Source organism: Triticum urartu, chromosome 7 (assembly GCF_003073215.2).
Source record: "Triticum urartu cultivar G1812 chromosome 7, Tu2.1, whole genome shotgun sequence".
Lineage (NCBI taxonomy): Eukaryota > Viridiplantae > Streptophyta > Magnoliopsida > Poales > Poaceae > Triticum > Triticum urartu.
Genome location: NC_053028.1, coordinates 559,043,639 through 559,062,457, shown reverse-complemented (window position 1 = coordinate 559,062,457; position 18,819 = coordinate 559,043,639). Strand labels below are relative to the sequence as shown.

General features: G+C 43.3%; 1 protein-coding gene across 1 annotated transcript; it reads left to right on the top strand.

Moving 5' to 3' along the window:
• The first annotated feature begins 16,057 nt into the window (after positions 1-16,057).
• On the top strand, positions 16,058-18,286 carry LOC125520621 (serine/threonine/tyrosine-protein kinase HT1-like). Its single transcript, XM_048685584.1, has 3 exons — positions 16,058-17,032; positions 17,154-17,609; positions 17,714-18,286. Exons 1-3 carry the CDS (start codon positions 16,550-16,552, stop codon positions 17,963-17,965), a joined length of 1,191 nt encoding a protein of 396 aa, XP_048541541.1. The 5' UTR covers positions 16,058-16,549; the 3' UTR covers positions 17,966-18,286.
• Positions 18,287-18,819: the final 533 nt, after the last annotated feature.

Sequence of the window (18,819 nt, the reverse complement as noted above, 5' to 3'; positions counted from 1 at the left end):
AGGATCTAGAATGCAACAAGATACTATGATATGAAATTAAGATTAGACATGGGAGGAAAAAATTCAAAAGATCCAAAGAACATATTTTGGACAAGATATAATAGGAATATCCAATGTGATCATCATGTCAAGTATGGGTCTAAAATACATCCAGAACACATGAGTGCGTAGGGATATATGCAATGCATACAAGCACTCACTTTCAACCTCTTACCGAAACCACCAAAGAGTCAAAATGAACCAAACCAAGTGGCCGACAAGGAATAGATGATACCGATAAGAACTTTCTTGTGTATAAAAGGTTCTAAGTGGCCAATAGTTAGCATGATATGCATCCACAAAGAAACTCGCATACATAAAAAGGTTGTAATTGATAAGAACATGATATACACAAGTGAATCCACTATTGTACAACTTGAGCCTAGCCATAATAGCAAGGCACATGGCACAGAGCACATGGCACAAATTGATCTTATTTCCATAGCACAAAGTGAAGCAAGCAATCAAAAGATCCAATGAGCCAAAAGGATAAAAGAATAGTATGATTTGGGCAAAGGAGTGTTCTAAGGAAAATAGAGAAGCTCCCCATGATTTGTGCACTATTTAGAATTTTATTTTGTATTTGGATACAAGTGCACAAATTAGGATCATCATTCCCCCAAAATCAACCGGAACACAAAGCAATTGCAAGCAAGCATAGATAAGAAAAGAAGCCTCACATTTGCAACAAACATATGGTTGAGAAACATGTAAATGAGGCCACCTAATAATAGGCACAACCAAAACGATGTGTGTGAGTCATGTCAATGCACTTGAGAAGACTAATATACAGATGAGAATTAAGCATCAACATAGTCTTGAGTAAATGAGATACAAGGTGCAAGACATGTCCTTCCCATACACACGAAGTTAAGCAGGACACACACACATCAAGCAAATGGGTTCACAAGCTCACTAATATGCAAATTTAAAAATCAAAGCTTGTGACAACCCATGATGAAGATAGGAAGTAATAGGCTTGTCAAGACAAGCACGAGGACAATAGTCTTCACCAAACATGAGTACACTAAGATGCAAAGAGGCAAGACACGCACTCATACAACAGATGCTTCCATGGAGCCACCAAAGATATAAAAAGAGAATGAAACGGTGGACATGAAAGAATAGGGATATCAACTAGAGATGTAACTTCTCTCATGTGTATAAGATTCTAGGTAGACGATTTCCACAAAGAAGGATGTACACATGAAATAGTTACTAAAGGAAAGAATAAGATATCCAAATGGGAGTCATAAAATATACCAATGAGATCTTTGCTTGAAGGCATAGCACATGGCTTAATATAATCTTATTGTATATTAATGAACTCCAAACACACAACCATCAAAGACATCACAACTAGCAACAAGAGATCACTGTTGGGATGTTTTGAGAAAGGAAACAAGTATCATAGGAATGAGTCAAGAAATTCATGCCATGATGCAACCTACACAAGGTTGACCCCCATTTCTATATATATGCATGAAGTAAATACTTGTTACCGAGATAGCATTGGTATGAAGTCGTAGATCAATAAAATGTCCAAGCTTGGCTCTAATTTCCTCGTAGTGCCACCACCTTCATGAATAAGCCAAGCACCCAATGCTTCTCAAATGTACCTAAAACATTTTAAGTACAATATGGTCCCCAAACTTATTGGGTCCGAAGTAGTTGGCATAACTACGACACATGGGGTAAAACCACATAAGTATGTGCATATCGATATGAATTTGAATTTCATGCACATCTTGGCTATTAAGAATTTGATGGAATTACCATATATATATATATATTGGATCAAATAAAGCAAACAAGGCATGCAAATTTACACATAGTAAATATGCATGCACAAGCCTACCAAAATCCAGGGAGATACAAATTGGACAAATGAACACATAACCGTTAATACTTCGAATAACATCACTCATCATTCATGTTGTCCAAGATGAATCAAAGTGACAAATCAACATATGATAGCACACAAAGCTCAACATATGAACCAAGGAAAACCAATGAGCATATAAGATATGCATTGCATACATACTCATAGGAATATCTTGCTCAAGTAGATATAGCACGCTATAAACAATGAGATAACAAACTCCCATAACTCCATACAAATCATTTAGATGAACTCGAAAAAATGGTATTTCGAGTTATCATTCAGTGTAGAAATCAAATAAGTACATGATCATCTATACTAACACAAGCATAACATGAGAGTTTTAGAAATAAACACAATGCTTGGATAGCAACTTATTAACATTCCAATTAGAAAGATCATCATGCAAAGCAAAAACTGGAATAGCTTTAATCAAACGATTTTCCAAATATGATTTTTAAGATAACCATGGGCAAAACCGCACAAGAATGCCATACGTAAACAAGGCATTGCATGCCACGGAGATATAAGATAATCTCAAATATAAATTCTAAGTGGCTTCCCTCAATTGTTCATATTAACAAGGATTGTGATATGCACAAAGCATATCACTCCCCCATAATGTGATGATCCATGTATTATACATAAGAGGCATATGAAATCCAGCTAAAGATAATCAATGGATGAGAATTTGAGTTTTGAATGAACTTGACATACCACATAGTGACTAGATAATTAATCTTGCACTATAAATACTAGGTGGTATCCCATATACATACACATTTTAGGTTTGTGATGTGCGTAGAGCATAACACTCCCCCATAATGTGATAATCCATTAATATCTCAAAAAAGCCAAGGAAGATTCAACTAATGAAGCAATAAAGGCTCGAGACTACACACACAAATATATGACATGCATTGCAACCTACACATGCTAGAAAACACAAATCAAGCATATTAGGAGACACAACATATACAAACACATGCTAGGTACAAAACCTAAACATGCATGGGGCTACTAACTTTCAATGTAGATAATACAAATACAAGTTACCGCCACGAGGAGCATTGGAATGACAAATATGATGATAATTCACTTGACTTGGTTTGAACCATAATGAATGGTGAGAATATTTTTTCTTCATGAACAAGCCATGTCTCCAATGCCCTCCACACACCTATTGATCAAGTTTGAGCTCGATGGTCCCCAACCACGTTGGGTCCTAAGAAGTTAGTAACAATAGGCTTGGCAACCCAAATGGTCTTATCCACTTTCAAACCACTTTGGGCACCAACATACTTGGCAAACATATTACCATCAACATCCTTCCTAAGTGAATAATGATCATTGATAATTGGAGGCTTAGACACATTACCGTTGGGACATGATGAAGATATGTGTCCCTTCTCATGGCAAATATAGCAACATGTGCTCCCATTTCTATTCTTCTTTACTTTCTCAACTTGGAGAAAATTATCTTGGTTAAGCATGGGGAGAGGCCTTTCATTATCTTGAGATTGAACTTGAGGCCACTTCCCTTGATGCTTCACACTTGAAGCCTTCTTCTTCAATGGACAAGATCTCACATGGTGTCCAACATTCTTGCACTTGAAGCAAATAATGTTGGCCGGATTCTTGACTTGATCTTATCCCTTATTCTTGTTCTTGGACTTCATCTTGTTGGAGATGAAATCAAGTCCTATTTTGTCTTGAGGGTCCTTTTGCACACTCAAGATATTATCACAACATTTTTCCAAGTCTTTCTTCAAACTAGTGACTTGGGCCTTGAGCTCTTTATTTTCCTCTACAAGGTTAGTATTAACAAAAGAACTAGAGGAAATAGAAGTTTCATTGTTAGAGCAACAAGGCATGGTGAGCAATTCATCACAAGATGTATCAATATCATGTAGAGAGGAATTGCAAGGACTAGCACATGGCAATAAGGTATTTCGAGTAGAAGGTGTGATAATATCCACATGAGACTCACACGATTTTACCTTGGTGACCATAGCCTCATGAGCTATCTTTAGCCCATCATGAGAGATTAGAAGATCCTCGTGAGTGCCCGAGAGCTTTTCATGACTTTCTTCCAATTTCTCATAATTGCTAGTTAGCAAATCAAGTTGAGTCCTAAGCTCAACATTTTCTTTTCATATCGATGCTTCACACAAGATAGAGTTAGTAGCACAAGCATCATTATCAATATGAGATGAGCATGTAGAAACTAGAGACTCCGCATGAGTAGCTTGAAGTTCCCCATGAGACTTAGAAAGTTTGTGAGCTCTCCTTTGACATTCTTGTAGCCAAGGTCAAGGTGCTCAAAATCCTCTTTAAGTTTACAATGAGTAACTTCAATCTCTTCTTTTAAATACCTCAAATCACTAAGACATTGATGAGCCTTAGCAAGTTCATGTTCAAGTTGTTCACTTTTTGCTTGCTCATTAAGAAATAAGTCATTATGTTTTTGAAAGCAAGCAAGAACATCTTGGAACATTTTATAAGTGTTATTTTTAGCTCTATGAAGAGTTTTCCCAATCTCATAGAGATTTTGAGTCAAGTCGTCATCATCATCCTCATTACAACTATCATCTTATCACTAAGAGAAGATGATACCTCGTCATTACCTATTGCCATTAGGCACATGTGAACAAAGGGGGTTGATGATGATTCTTTTGGAGAAGAGGGTTCTTCATCAATCAAGCATGCCTCATCTTTCTTGATTTCCTCTACATGGTTAGTCATAGGACAACTAGAGGAAACCAAAGCATTTATATCATGGCAACATGGGAGATCAAGCATATCATCACACGATATTTCTTCACTCACCATGTCATTACCTTGTGGCATGCCACATGTTGGTGAAGTGGAAGATATTGAAGTGTCCAAGTAATTGGAGGTGGAAGCAATAGAGAGTTCTTCATGATTTAAAAATATGGAGAACTCCTCCATTAACTCCTCGAAAATAATATTGTCTTCATCAAGATTGGACCCACCATATATATCTTTAAGTTTGGTCCAAGCCTCATGAGCCGACTTGCAAGTTGAGATTTCCTTAAAAACTTCGAAGGATATAGCTTGGTCAATGGCACTCAAAACTTGACTATCAAGAAGCATATCCTCAAGTGATGGAGATTGTCCATACTTTAGATTTGAATCCCCTATAACAACAATCCGCAAAGCATTTGGACCCATGGCCCGAAAGTGACAAAGCATGCATAATCTCCACATAATGTAATTTGTGCCATTAAAACAAAATGTGCCATCGTGCACTAGTTCACTAGTCGACATCGTTACTCTCTAGGCGGTGAAGCCTAATAAGGAGAGACTGGGCTCTGATACCAATTGAAAGGACCACGATGTCGCCTAGAGGGGGGTGAATAGGCATTTTAAAATCTTTTATGGATTTGGCTATATCCTAATGCGGAAATAAACTAAGCGGATACTTTTCAAGAACAAATCCTAAATATACTAGGCTCACTAAGTGCACCAACAACTTAGCATAAACAAGATGAGACTAACAAGGATATGAGTAAGCACAAGTAAGTCACAAAAACTTACTCAATGTATATCACGAGATATGGAAATGAATAATACACACAACCACCAGTAAGCAATACAAGCTTACACAAATTGTATCACAATATATGGAATTGAATGATACAAGCAAACTCAAGTAAGTTACACAAATTTACTAGAGAAATATCACAATATAATGAACCACCACAATATAATGAGGACAACAATATATAGTGAATGCATGGTCAAATGACCAAAGTAAACCACAAGTAAGGAGTTAGGGTTAGGGATAACCAAAGTCACGGAGACGAGGATGTATCCCGATGTTCACTTCCTTGGAGGGAAGCTAGTCACCGTTAGAGAGGTGGATGTTACCACAAAGGCACACCAACGCCGCGAAGGCTCACCCTATTCTCCTTGAGGTATCACCATGAAGGTGATTGCCAACCACTAGTGGTAGACCTTGAGGCGGCCTCCAAACCTTCACAAACTTTCTGGGGGACAAATCACAAGTTGATTCCTCACCGGAGCACTCCTAACGCCTAGGAGTCTCCAACCTCCAAGAGTAACAAGATAAAGGGGGAAATGCTCAAGACTTGCTCAAATCACAAATTTCTTTGGTCAAAATAGAGAGGAGGAGTTGGTGTATGCTTGGATGAAATCTCTCTCAAGAACTCTCACAAATCTCTTCGGGGTCTAGCACGAGAAGGCTCAAATCCCTCTCTCTCTCAAATCCCACCAAAAGCAACTAATGATATGGAGGGATGGGAGAGGAGAGGAACAATGGAGGAGGTCAACAAATGAACCCTAGATCCATGGGATAGTTTTCCCCCAAATGGATTGGAGTTTTGAGGCTTGGGGGAGGAGGATAGAGCTCAAAAGAATGGGGAAATCTCAGATCCAAAAAGCTCTACCTCGATGGGGAAGAAGGGTGCCTTATATAGTGCCCCACCTAGTATGCCCGTTATGCACGGAAAAACGCAGCCCGGAACTTCTGGGCAGGCCCGGAACTTCCGGGCCAGCTATTGGACACATATGTGCAAACTTTCTGGTTAGCCCGGAACTTGGCCCGGAATCTGCCCGGAACTTCTGGCCCTCGGAACTTCCGGGAGGCCCAGAACTTCCAGGCTCCCTTTGGACCAGATATGTGCAAACTCTCTGGTTAACCCGGAACTTTCCCCGGAACTTGCCCGGAACTTCCGGCCCCGCAGAAAACAGCCATCATACCGAAAGTAAAACATGTATAACTTTTTCATACGAACTCCGATTTCGATGATCTTGGGTTCGTTTTGAAGCTATGGAAAAACCCCAGGTCCTCACATAGAGAACCATCCAAGATCAACCAAAATGGAGGATGCAAAATATGCAAAGGTGTTATCCTTGATTTGGGAAACCTATTTGGCTTTGATTTTCTTTGCTATATAGGATAGGTGTGGAATTGTGTAGAGAAGATGTTGACTTGAGCAAATCCATCACGAACCCCTTTGATCCCCTCTTAATAGTGCGGGATCCCTATAACTCAAGAATCATAAAAGAGCTATACTACATAGCTATCGAGAATCCATTCTTGAGTGTATGTGTTTCTTCGATGGTCATCATTCCACAACACTAACGTCAAAGGAACTAATACCTTTGACTCGAGCCTTTCACTTGAGCTTGATGTTGATGTTTCTTCTTGGCTCAAGCTGAAGGCAAGACATTGGTGAAGTCTTCAAGTATCTCCCCCATACACAATGTGGGAAGCTTTGCTTTGCATTCATCTTCACATGTCCATCACATGATCATCTGCAAGCTTCAAGCATGTAATTCTCTAGACTGCCTATCTTGAACGTGCCCTTGTAAACCATGATCATCATCACTTGATGTCATCCTCTCATGGGCACTTGAAATCTTTCTCTTTATGTAAGTCCATGAGAATCACCTAGCCCACACAGACATAGAAAACACATAGAATGGGTTAGTACAGAAAGCACAATTGACAAATTCTAACCATACCACAAGACCTCATGTGGCACATGATTGGCGCTTGTGTGTTGAAAATCTTCGATCTTCATCTTGGTCAACATTTATCTTTGCTCCATGATTAATCTTGATGCACAACTATATGTATATGGCATTCATTCCGAATCCATTCAATCTCCTTCTTGCATCACCCATGGAACAAACCTTCCTATATAACTTGATGCCATAGTTTCTTCATAGGAATTGTCATTCATTATCAAGTCTCAATGCATATATTTATGTTGATGGATTACATCCATCAATTCATTCAATATTCTTCATGCATTGCAAATGGAACTTTCCTTCAAATGTATATCTCAATGCAAACATTAGTCCATTAGGATTGTCGTTTAATTACCAAAACCATGCATGGGGACTAGACGTACTTTCAAATGGCTTATTGAATCTTGTGATACACATATTCATAATATTGATGCAAAAGATGCAAAGTTGATAATGATAGTGCAACATACTTGTGGCACTGTCATTTACGTCATATTGGTGTAAAGCGCGTGAAGAAACTCCATGCAGATGGACTTTTGGAATCACTTGATACTTGCGGGCAAGATGACTAAAACTCCGTTCTCCGGAACAATGGAACGAGCCAATAAATTATTGGAAATAATACATACCAATGTATGTGGTCCGATGAGTGTTGAGGCACCCGACGGGTATCGTTATTTTCTAACCTTCACAGATGATTTGAGGAGATATGGGTATATCTACTTAATGAAACACAAGTCTGAAACATTTGAAAAGTTCAAAGAATTTCAAAGTGAAGTGGAGAATCATCGTAACAAGAAAATAAAGTTTCTACGATCTGATCACGGAGGCAAATATTTGAGTTACGAGTTTGGCCTTCATTTAAAACAATGTGGAATAGTTTCACAACTCACGCCACCTGGAACACTACAGCATAATGGTGTGTCTGAACGTCGTAACCATACTTTATTAGATATGGTGCGATCTATGACGTCTCTTACCAATTTATCACTATTGTTTTGGGGCTATGCATTGGAGACAGCTGCATTCACGTTAAATAGGACACCGTCTAAATCCGTTGAGATGACACCGTATGAACCGTGGTTTCGCAAGAAACCTAAGCTGTCGTTTCTTAAAGTTTGGGGATGCGACGCTTATGTCAAAAGGCTTCATCCTGATAAGCTCGAACCTAAATCGGAGAAGTGTGTCTTCATAGGATACCCTAAGGAAACAATTGGGTACACCTTCTACCATAGATCCGAATGCAAGATCTTTGTTGCTAAGAATAGGTCCTTTCTAGAGAAGGAGTTTCTCTTGAAAGAAGTGAGTGGGAGGAAAGTAGAACTTGATGAGGTAATTGTACCTTCTCTCGAATTGGAAAGTAGCACCTTAGAGAAATCCATTCCCGTGATGCCTACACCAACTAGAGAGGAAGCTAATGATGATGATCATGAAACTTCAGATCTAGTTACTACTAGACCTCGTAGGTCGAACAGAGCACGTTCCGCACCAGAGTGGTACGGTAATCCTGTCCTATGAAGTCATGTTACTAGACCATGAAGAACCTACGAACTATGAAGAAGCTATGATGAGCCCAAATTCCGATAAATGGCTAGCTTGAGGCCATGAAATCTGAGATAGGATCCATGTATGAGAACAAAGTGTGGACTATGGTGGACTTGCCCGGTGATCGGCAAGCCATTGAGAATAAATGGATCTTCAAGAAGAAGACTGACGCTCATGGTAATGTTACTATCTACAAAGCTCGACTTGTCGCGGATGGTTTTTGACAAGTTCAAGGAGTTGACTACGATGAGATTTCTCACCCATAGCGATGCTTAAGTCTGTCCGAATCATGTTAGCAATTGCCGCATTTTATAATTATGAAATCTGGCAAATGGACGTCAAAACTGCTTTCCTTAATGGATATCTAAAAGAAGAGTTGTATATGATGCAACCAGAAGGTTTTGTCGATCCTAAAGGTGCTGACAAAGTGTGCAAGCTCTAGCTATCCATCTATGGACTGGTGCAAGCACCTCGGAGTTGGAATATACGCTTTGATGAGGTGATCAAAGCGTATGGTTTTATAAAGACTTATGGTGAAGCCTGTATTTATAAGAAAGTGAGTGGGAGCTTTGTAGCATTTCTGATATTATATGTGGATGACATATTGTTGATTGGAAATGATATATAATTTCTGGATATCATAAAAGGATACTTGAATAAGAATTTTTTAATGAAAGACCTCGGTGAAGCTGCTTATATATTGGGCATGAAGATCTATAGGGATAGATCGAAACGCTTGATAGGACTTTCACAAAGCACATACCTTGACAAATATTTTGAATGAGTTCAAAATGGTTCAGTCAAAGAAGGAGTTTTTGCCTGTATTGTAAGGTGTGAAATTAAGTAAGATCAAAATCCGACCACGGCAGAAGATAGAAAGAGAATGAAAGTCATTCCCTATGCCTCAGCCATAGGTTCTATAAAGTATGTCATGTTGTGTACTAGACTTGTTGTGTGCCTTGCCAATGAGTTTGGCAAGGGGGTACGATAGTGATCCAAGAGTGGATCACTGGACAGTAGTCAAAATTATCCTTAGAAGACTAAGGAAATGTTTCTCGGTTATGGAGGTGATAAAGAGTTCGTCGTAAAGGGTTACATCGATGCAAGCTTTGACACCGATTCAGATGACTCTTAGTCTCATTCTGGATACATATTGAAAGTGGGAGCAATTAGCTAGAGTAGCTCCATGCAGAGAATTGTAGACATAGAAATTTGCGAAATACATACGGATCTGAATGTGGCATACCTATTGATTAAACATCTCTCACAAGCAAAACATGATCACACCTTAGTACTCTTTGGGTGTTGATCACATGGCAATGTGAACTGAATTATTGACTCTAGTAAACCCTTTGGGTGTTGGTCACATGGCGATGTGAACTATGGGTGTTAATCACATGGAGATGTGAACTAGATTATTGACTCTAGTGCAAGTGGGAGACTGAAGGAAATATGCCCTAGAGGCAATAATAAAGTTGTTATTTTATATTTCCTTATTCATAATAAAGGTTTATTATTCATGCTAGAATTGTATTGATCGGAAACCTTAATACATGTGTGAATACATAAACAAACACCATGTCCCTAGTAAGGCTCTACTAGACTAGCCCATTGATCAAAGATGGTTAAGGTTTTCTAACCATAGACATGTGTTGTCATTTCATAACGGGATCGCATCATTAGGAGAATGATGTGATGGACAAGACCCATCCGTTAGCTTAGCATAATGATCGTTTAGTTTTATTGCTATTGCTTTCTTCATGTCAAATACATATTCCTTCGACTATGAGATTATGCAACTCCTGGATACCGGAGTAATACCTAGTGTGCTATCAAGCGTGAGAACGTAATTGGGTGATTATAAATATGCTCTACAGGTATCTCCAAAGGTGTTTGTTGAGTTGGCATAGATCGAGATTAGGATTTTTCACTCCGACTATCGGAGAGATATCTCTGGGCCCTCTCGGTAATACACATCATAAGGTTGCAAGCAAACGACAAAGGAGTTAGTCACGAGGTGATGTATTACGGAACGAGTAAAGAGACTTGCCAGTAATGAGACTGAACTAGGTATGACGATACCGACGATCGAATCTCAGGCAAGTAACATACCGATGGACAAAGGGAATTACGTATGTTGTCATAACGATTTAACCGATAAAGATCTTCATAGAATATGTAGGAGCCAATATGGGTATCCAGGTTCCGCTATTGGTTATTGACCGGAGAGGCGTCTCAGTCGTGTCTACGTAGTTCTCGAACCCGTAGGGTCCGCACGCTTAACGTTCGATGTCGATTTGGTATTATATGAGTTATGTGGTTTGGTGACCGAATGTTCTTCGGAGTCCTGGATGAGATCACGGACATGACGAGGAGATCCGGAATGGTCCGGAGGTAAAGATTGATATATAGGACGATGCTATTTGGTCTCCGGAATGGTTTCGGGATGCACCGAAAAGTTATCGGAATACTCGAAGGGGTTCCGGAGGCACCGGGAGAGTATTGGGCCTTAGTGGGCCAAGTGGAGGGGAACACACCAGCTCACATGGGTTGATGCGCCCCCTTATGGCAGCCACACCCAATTAGATGGAAGGGGGAGGCGCCACCTCCTCTTACTATATCCCGGAGAGGGGGGGGAGGAAAGAAGGGGGCGCCTCCTCCCTTTCCTCCCCCCTTGTGCTAATTTTTGGCAGGGGCGCACCAAAGGGAGGAGCCCTAGGGTTGCCGCCGCACCACTTGGGGCGCCCTATGGGCTGCCTCCTCCTCTCCCACACCTATATATATGTGGGGAGCGGTGCCACACAATACACGGCTTATTCCACGCCGTGTGTCGGCACCCCTCCGCCTCTAGTTACTCCTCTGCTCTAGATCATCGTAGTTCTTAGGCAAAGCCCCGTGGGATTACTTCACCACCACCGTCACCACACCGTTATGCTGACGGCATTCATCTACTACATCGCCCTGATTGCTGGATCAAAATGGCGAGGATGACACTGAGCTGAACGTGTGCAGAACGCAGAGGTGTCGTGCGTTTGGTACTTGATCTGTTGAAGCACGAAGAAGTTCGACTACATCAACCGCGTTGTTAAACGCTTCCTATTACGGTCTATGAGGGTACGTAGACACACTCTCCACCTCGTTGCTATGCATCTCCATGGATAGATCATTGCATGTGCGTAGAATTTTTTTGTTTTCCATGCAACAATTCCCAACAGTGTGGCGCCCCAAGTACTTAGGGGCCCTTGGTATCGTCAACTTAGAAAGATTCGTCTATGCGGTGGGCCTCCAATGGCCCTGGTTCGGATGGACTGACCTCAACCGCCCATGGGATGACTCAAATCTTACCCACATCAAGGCAAAATATGGACCTATTTCAAGCTTCAACGGTGATAACAGTGGGCAATGGGGGAAAAGATGGCTTTCTAGCATGACAATTGTCTGGCATGTGTATCCTTTTGGAGTTATACCCTAGTTGTACAAGATCGTAACTTAGAAAGAACATGTATTGAAGGAGTTGGATAATGATAACTGGAACTGGGTGGTCGCCAGGTTGACCTCTCCCCCCTTGTTCGTGGAATTTGTTCTGGCCAAACAAGGTTGGAGGGCGCATGCCGAGCCCCAATGCCGCATCTTTGTATGGCTCATCTTCCATGGCTCAATGCCCATAGGGAACCGTCTAGCCATCTAAGGTTATCCTCTTGATGCCACCTATCGGATATGCCTCAGTGCCCAGGAAACGACAACCTTCTTGTCCATGGAGTGCTCCTTCGCCAGACCACATGGAACCTTGTGTGCCTTTGGACTACCAAGAACGAGTTCGTCTTCCCGCCGCTCATTCGCCCATTGTTTAAATGAGTGGTGGGAGAGCATAGTCCATGTTGTGCCAAAAGAGAAGCAACGCCAGTTCAGTGGTCACCATATCTACACTATATGGAACATCCAAAAGAGCACAACACACAGAAGGCGACTCACGTACATTGAGTCGACATCCCTCGCTTTTGGACATTAGGACGCAAGCATAGGTTTCCGAGAAGCCTTTATCGGGGCCCATTTTGGGGGTGAGTAGCCCTCTTTCTTTAAGGTCTTTGCATGTTACTTTTAAAAACACGCACCCCTCTTTGTAAATTATTATTTTTATTTATCCCTTCTTAATGTATAGGTAGTGCTCCTATCGTTCCATGTTTTTTCACCATACGATACATTGGTACAACCACATGAACTATGTCCCCTTTGTTTTACTTCCGAATCTACTCCATTGGACTTTTTTCTACTCCCTCCATAAACACAATGTCAAAAAATTCTTATATTTCACCCACCAAAAAAATCTTATACTTCTGTTTGAAGGGAGTATAATTTTCTCATGAGTAGGCCCTAATTTCTTTAGGCATCCCATACTTCATTAATTTGGAACAATAATCAAAGGGATACAAAGGGGGTCATGAGGGGAGATGAGCCACAAGTGGCGACCCTGAGGAAGCGAGGCAGAAAAATTTCCAAGATTGTGAGCCTCCTGATTCGAAGCACGACTTTCAAATATAAAATCACAACTAGCAAAATGTGCTTTTCTATTATTTATCTCCTTGACGACTATGATATGACCGCCTCCTACCCCTTTTATGATGTCATCCACTATCAATTTGCCGTCACTAGCAATTACCAAGTGATCCAACGATAGATCAGTTGCAAGTGCTAAAGCCTCACGTCAAGCAATGGTCTCTAGAACTGTAGGATTAATTACACCGGAAAGAACAATTGCTGAGGACAAGGTACTAATCATGTTCATCCCTGCACACTGCCGCCGCAGCTCCAACACGCCCATCATAGGACAAACCCCCATGGAAAATATCTTGTGGAGCTTAGGCTCATGGACACCCCCTTATCTAGCCATCCAATTCTGCATCGCGATTCGTGCAAGTACTTTTCTCTTTTTTGTTTCTCCCATATAGTTTAACATATGAACTTCAAACTTTTCAGTACAACAAAACATTCTTACTACAATGTGGGAAAAAATTCAGATTTTTTTGTGCATCGTAAATACTAAAAATAAGATTTTTTAATTAAAAAATCTCATTTTCTATAGTTTTCTTGGACAAAAAAATCTGAAAGTTTTATCTCACTTTGTTCTAAGAATGTTTTGTTGTCCTGAAAAGTTTCAAGTTCATTTGTTGTTTTGTTTTGAAGAAACAAAAAAGAGAAAGTTTTCATGTAGTAAGTTAGTTGGGTAGCACGGATCTCAAAACAACATTAGATGGTGAGAATAGGAAGTGTTCAGGAGCCCGTGCTCTAAAAGTCCGCGTTCCAAACCCCCATCTACATAGATTTTAACATGTCCATTCGGAGGGGGTTTCCAACAGCTTCGCATTGGTATTACAGGTGCACGCTCCGCCGAAGTGGAAGTCCTGGCAATGCTGAGGCCATCCAAGTCGGCGATGAAGCTTTCAACAAAGCGGTGGGTCGATATTGGGCTTTGGAAGATAGACTCATGTATGAGCAGGCTCTAATTGCCGAAATCACTAATTAAGGAGTACTCGTCGCAAAGAACACTCCACTTTCTCAGATCACGACAAGTGGCGCACATGCAGCACGCCACTTGTCGCAACCTGAGAGTTTTCCTTTTTTTTCGTAGATCCGTTTATTCAAAATGTTATATCTTTTAAACCATGCGTCCAAATCTCAAACCGTTTTCACCATTGGATTCCTCGCGTCGAGATCTTCAAAACTAGATCCCATGTTGATAGGTTTTGACGAACTTTTTTTTCACGAAAAGAACCGGGCGAAAAAACCGAACCGGGAGCACGGTTTTTTTCCCTTTCCAAAAGAGGCACGCCCGTGCCTCTCGCAAAATCACACCCGTGCCTCTCATGAAAGCAAAACCGTGACTCGTGGAAGGAAAATAAAACAGAAAACGCGTTTTTTTCGTTTTCGAGAGGCACGGCCGTGACTCTCGCGAAAGCACAACGGTGCCTCTCGCGAAAGCAAAACCGTGACTCTCTCGAGAGAAAAAAACAGAAAACACGTATTTTTTCCCTTTCTGAGAGGCACGGCCGTGACTTTCGCGAAAGCACAACCGTGACTCGCAAAAGAAAAAAAAACAGAAAACGCGTTTTGTTTTTTCCTTTCCGAGAGGCGCGGCCGTGACTCTCACGAAAGCACAACCGTGCCTCTCACGGAAGCAAAACCGTGACTCTCGTGAAAAAAATAGAAAATGCGTTTTTTTCGTTTCCAAAAGACACGGCCGTGACTCTCGCTAAAACACAACCGTGCCTCTCGTAAAAAAAACCATGACTTTCGCGAAAAAAAGAAAATGCATTTTTTTCGCGCAAATTTTTTTTTCTGATTTTTTTGATCGAAAGGCTGAGGAAGACCGGGGGAAAACCAAAACGTAAAAAAAAAGTTTAAAAAGCCGAAAACGCGTGCGAAAAAATAAAATAAAAAAACTAAATCTGGAAGGAGCGTCCAAAGCGCGACACGTGACGAATGGCTGAGAGTGCGCCAAATGACGCTGATTGTTGCGAGGCTTGCGAAGGAGCACTCGTTGACTAGTTGCTCCCTAATTGCCGGAACTGGGCCACTGTTAGGCGAGATTGTCGGCAGATTTTCCGGCCCATTACACTCCAAAACAAATCGGCCCTGCCATCACACACACCCAGTCACCCACTGGAGTGGAATTTCAATCCACCCCTCGCATACATTTCAGCCTCTTCAACCTCCCGTCAACTGCTTTCCGGGGAAGAAATGACGCAGCTGGTGATGTCATACCCTACCAGCACACACCGGCGGCGGCGGCCCGATCACCCGTTCATACACACACACACACACACACTCCACCACAGAAACGCTCCCCCTCCCAAACAAAGCGCAAAAAGTACGTAGCCCCTGATGCGGCTGTAACTTTCAGGCATGTCACTGCTTGTCATGTCACACGAACCTTTTCTCTTTTACAGATACAGATATTGCAGGTGCGCGCCTCATCCCTCCCTCGCATCCGGGAGCGTGCATGCATGCCTGGCCTAGCTACCACTCCCGCATGCAACTGGCGCCTTTTCCTGAACGGCTTCTTCACGAGACATCCTTGAGCGCCTTTAATTAGTCTCCTCCGTCCGTCCATCCACGGCTTATCTCCAGCATCAGCAGCACCGGCGTCTCACTTTGCTTCTCGAGAGCACGCACTAGCTAGGCGCCTAAGAACAAGGACGGAGGAGAGGAGGCAGGAGGCATTCGATCGTGCGCTCCATCGCCTTTAGTTTTTGCCATTTGTGTCGTGCGAGAAGCATCAGCTATTCTCGGTGTAGGTTAGGTGCGTCATTCGGATAAGGTATCGTACGGGGTAGGCCGTAGGCAGGGGGGTTTCACTCATGGGCACGGACACGGATGCTTTGCCTCGGATCGTGTCATATAGCTCGTGAGCATCCACGGTAGGTACGGCAAGCAATGCTCGTGGCGCGGCGTTGCTGCTCTGGCGTGGTGTCGCTCCGTCGCCGGCGAGGCTGCCTAGTCCCTGCTGCTGGGATGAGGTGTTGTTGCTGGTCGTCGCCGTGCGAGTCTTGATTCCCCTCACCCATGCTTTCTTGCTTCCGGCAGCCGCGGCCGGCAGGGGACGCCAGCCAGGAGGGGGCGTCGTCCCGGCGGCCGGCACTGCCGTTCGCGACCGGCCTGTTGTTCGCGTCGTCCCCGTCGACGTCGGGCAAGAACCCGTGGCCGTCGGAGGCGGACGATATGGAGAAGAAGCGCTGGGACAGCATGGAGTCGTGGTCCATGCTGCTCGACACGGCCATGGGCGCCTCCTCCGGCGGCGAGGGCTCGTCCCGCGACAGCGGCCGCCGCGAGGAGTGGATGGCCGACCTCTCCCACCTCTTCATCGGCAACAAGTTCGCCGCCGGCGCCAACAGCCGCATCTACCGCGGCATCTACAAGCAGCGCGCCGTCGCCGTCAAGATGGTCCGCATCCCCGAGCGCGACGAGGCCCGCCGCGCCGTCCTGGAGGACCAGTTCAACTCCGAGGTGGCCTTCCTCTCCCGCCTCTACCACCCCAACATTGTCCAGGTCCGTCTCCTCTCTTTCTCTCTCGCTCTCGATCGGTTTCCTCTTGTACACACTGACCGATGGTCCGCCATGCATGCATATCTTACACTGACTAGAGATCAATCCGATTTGATTTGTGCAGTTCATCGCGGCGTGCAAGAAGCCGCCGGTGTACTGCATAATCACGGAGTACATGTCGCAGGGGACGCTGCGGATGTACCTGAACAAGAAGGACCCCTACTCGCTGTCGCCGGAGACGATCCTGAAGCTGGCGCTGGACATCTCGCGCGGGATGGAGTACCTGCACGCGCAGGGCGTGATGCACCGCGACCTCAAGTCCCAGAACCTGCTGCTCAACGACGAGATGCGGGTGAAGGTGGCCGACTTCGGCACCTCCTGCCTGGAGACGCGGTGCCAGGCCACCAAGGGCAACAAGGGCACCTACCGCTGGATGGCGCCCGAGATGATCAAGGAGAAGCCCTACACGCGCAAGGTGGACGTCTACAGCTTCGGCATCGTGCTCTGGGAGCTCACCACCTGCCTCCTCCCCTTCCAGGGCATGACCCCCGTCCAGGCCGCCTACGCCGCCGCAGAGAAGGTCCGTCCGTCGGCACACCCCGTCCGTCTCTCAGTTCTTGTCACTCTGAAATGAATCTGACACGTACTTGTCTCTGCTTGTGTCTGTGATGATCGGTATGTCAGAATCTGAGGCCGCCGCTGTCGAGCTCGTGCCCGCCGTTGCTGAACAACCTGATCAAGAGGTGCTGGTCGGCGAACCCGGCGAGGCGGCCGGAGTTCAGCTACATAGTGTCGGTGCTGGACAAGTACGACCACTGCGTCAAGGACGGGACGCCGATGATGGTGCACCAGGAGCTCAGGATCTGGAGCTCCTTCGCCAAGATCTTCAGGATGGGGTGCATCGCCAACAACTTGTCCATACCGGTGCATTCTTGATCAGTCGTTGCCACCAAAATTGATACATAAGGAGTACAGACGCATTCTGATCAGCTTCAGACAAAGATATTGCTTTGTAACTATGCGCTCGTATGTAATATATGCCCTGCTGCTAGCTGTTAATTAATTTGTGCTTTATCTGACAAGTAGTTTTCTGAATGGTTTAATTTCACATGGAGATCAAGACCCAACAGTGTAATACAAGTCTGTAAATTTTATATTTCTCACTGAAAACCAAAGAATCGGCGGATTTTTCATTTGAAACTACTGGAATTGATGTCGAATATATATGTGCAGAGGGCTACAGCTAGACTTTGAATATGCAGATGGATGCGTATTTGAGTCAAACCCTTAAACATGGGCCTAATATATAAAGGCAAAAATAAACTAGATGAAGCAGGTAACTAGGCTATACACAAGATCACGAGGGGAGGATCTCGATGCGTGTGGGCTGTGGCGAACCCACCGTGGTGTGATACTCTGAGATACATTTGATGGCCTTGACGGTTTTCATAGTTCGTTATACTATGCCGATTTACTACATGGGGAGGAGTGACGTAGTCATGCCCCCAAGATGTAGGTGTTGATCGATGAACCTCGTTAACAAATACTTTTTTCTGGGTCTAAATCTCTGCTATGATGCAACTGGTAAATTCTAACAAGTGATATTTGAGAAGGTTTGCAAATTGGATCATGGTGTGGATGATATAGACAAAGATGATAGCGACGACAACACAACATGGTGATGTATGTTGTAAAGGAAAGACAAGTTTCTGTAGGAGCGAGTGGAGCGAAATGGAGGATAAAATGATTGAAGTCGCCCATTTGGGCATACACGATGACGTGTGGCTGAA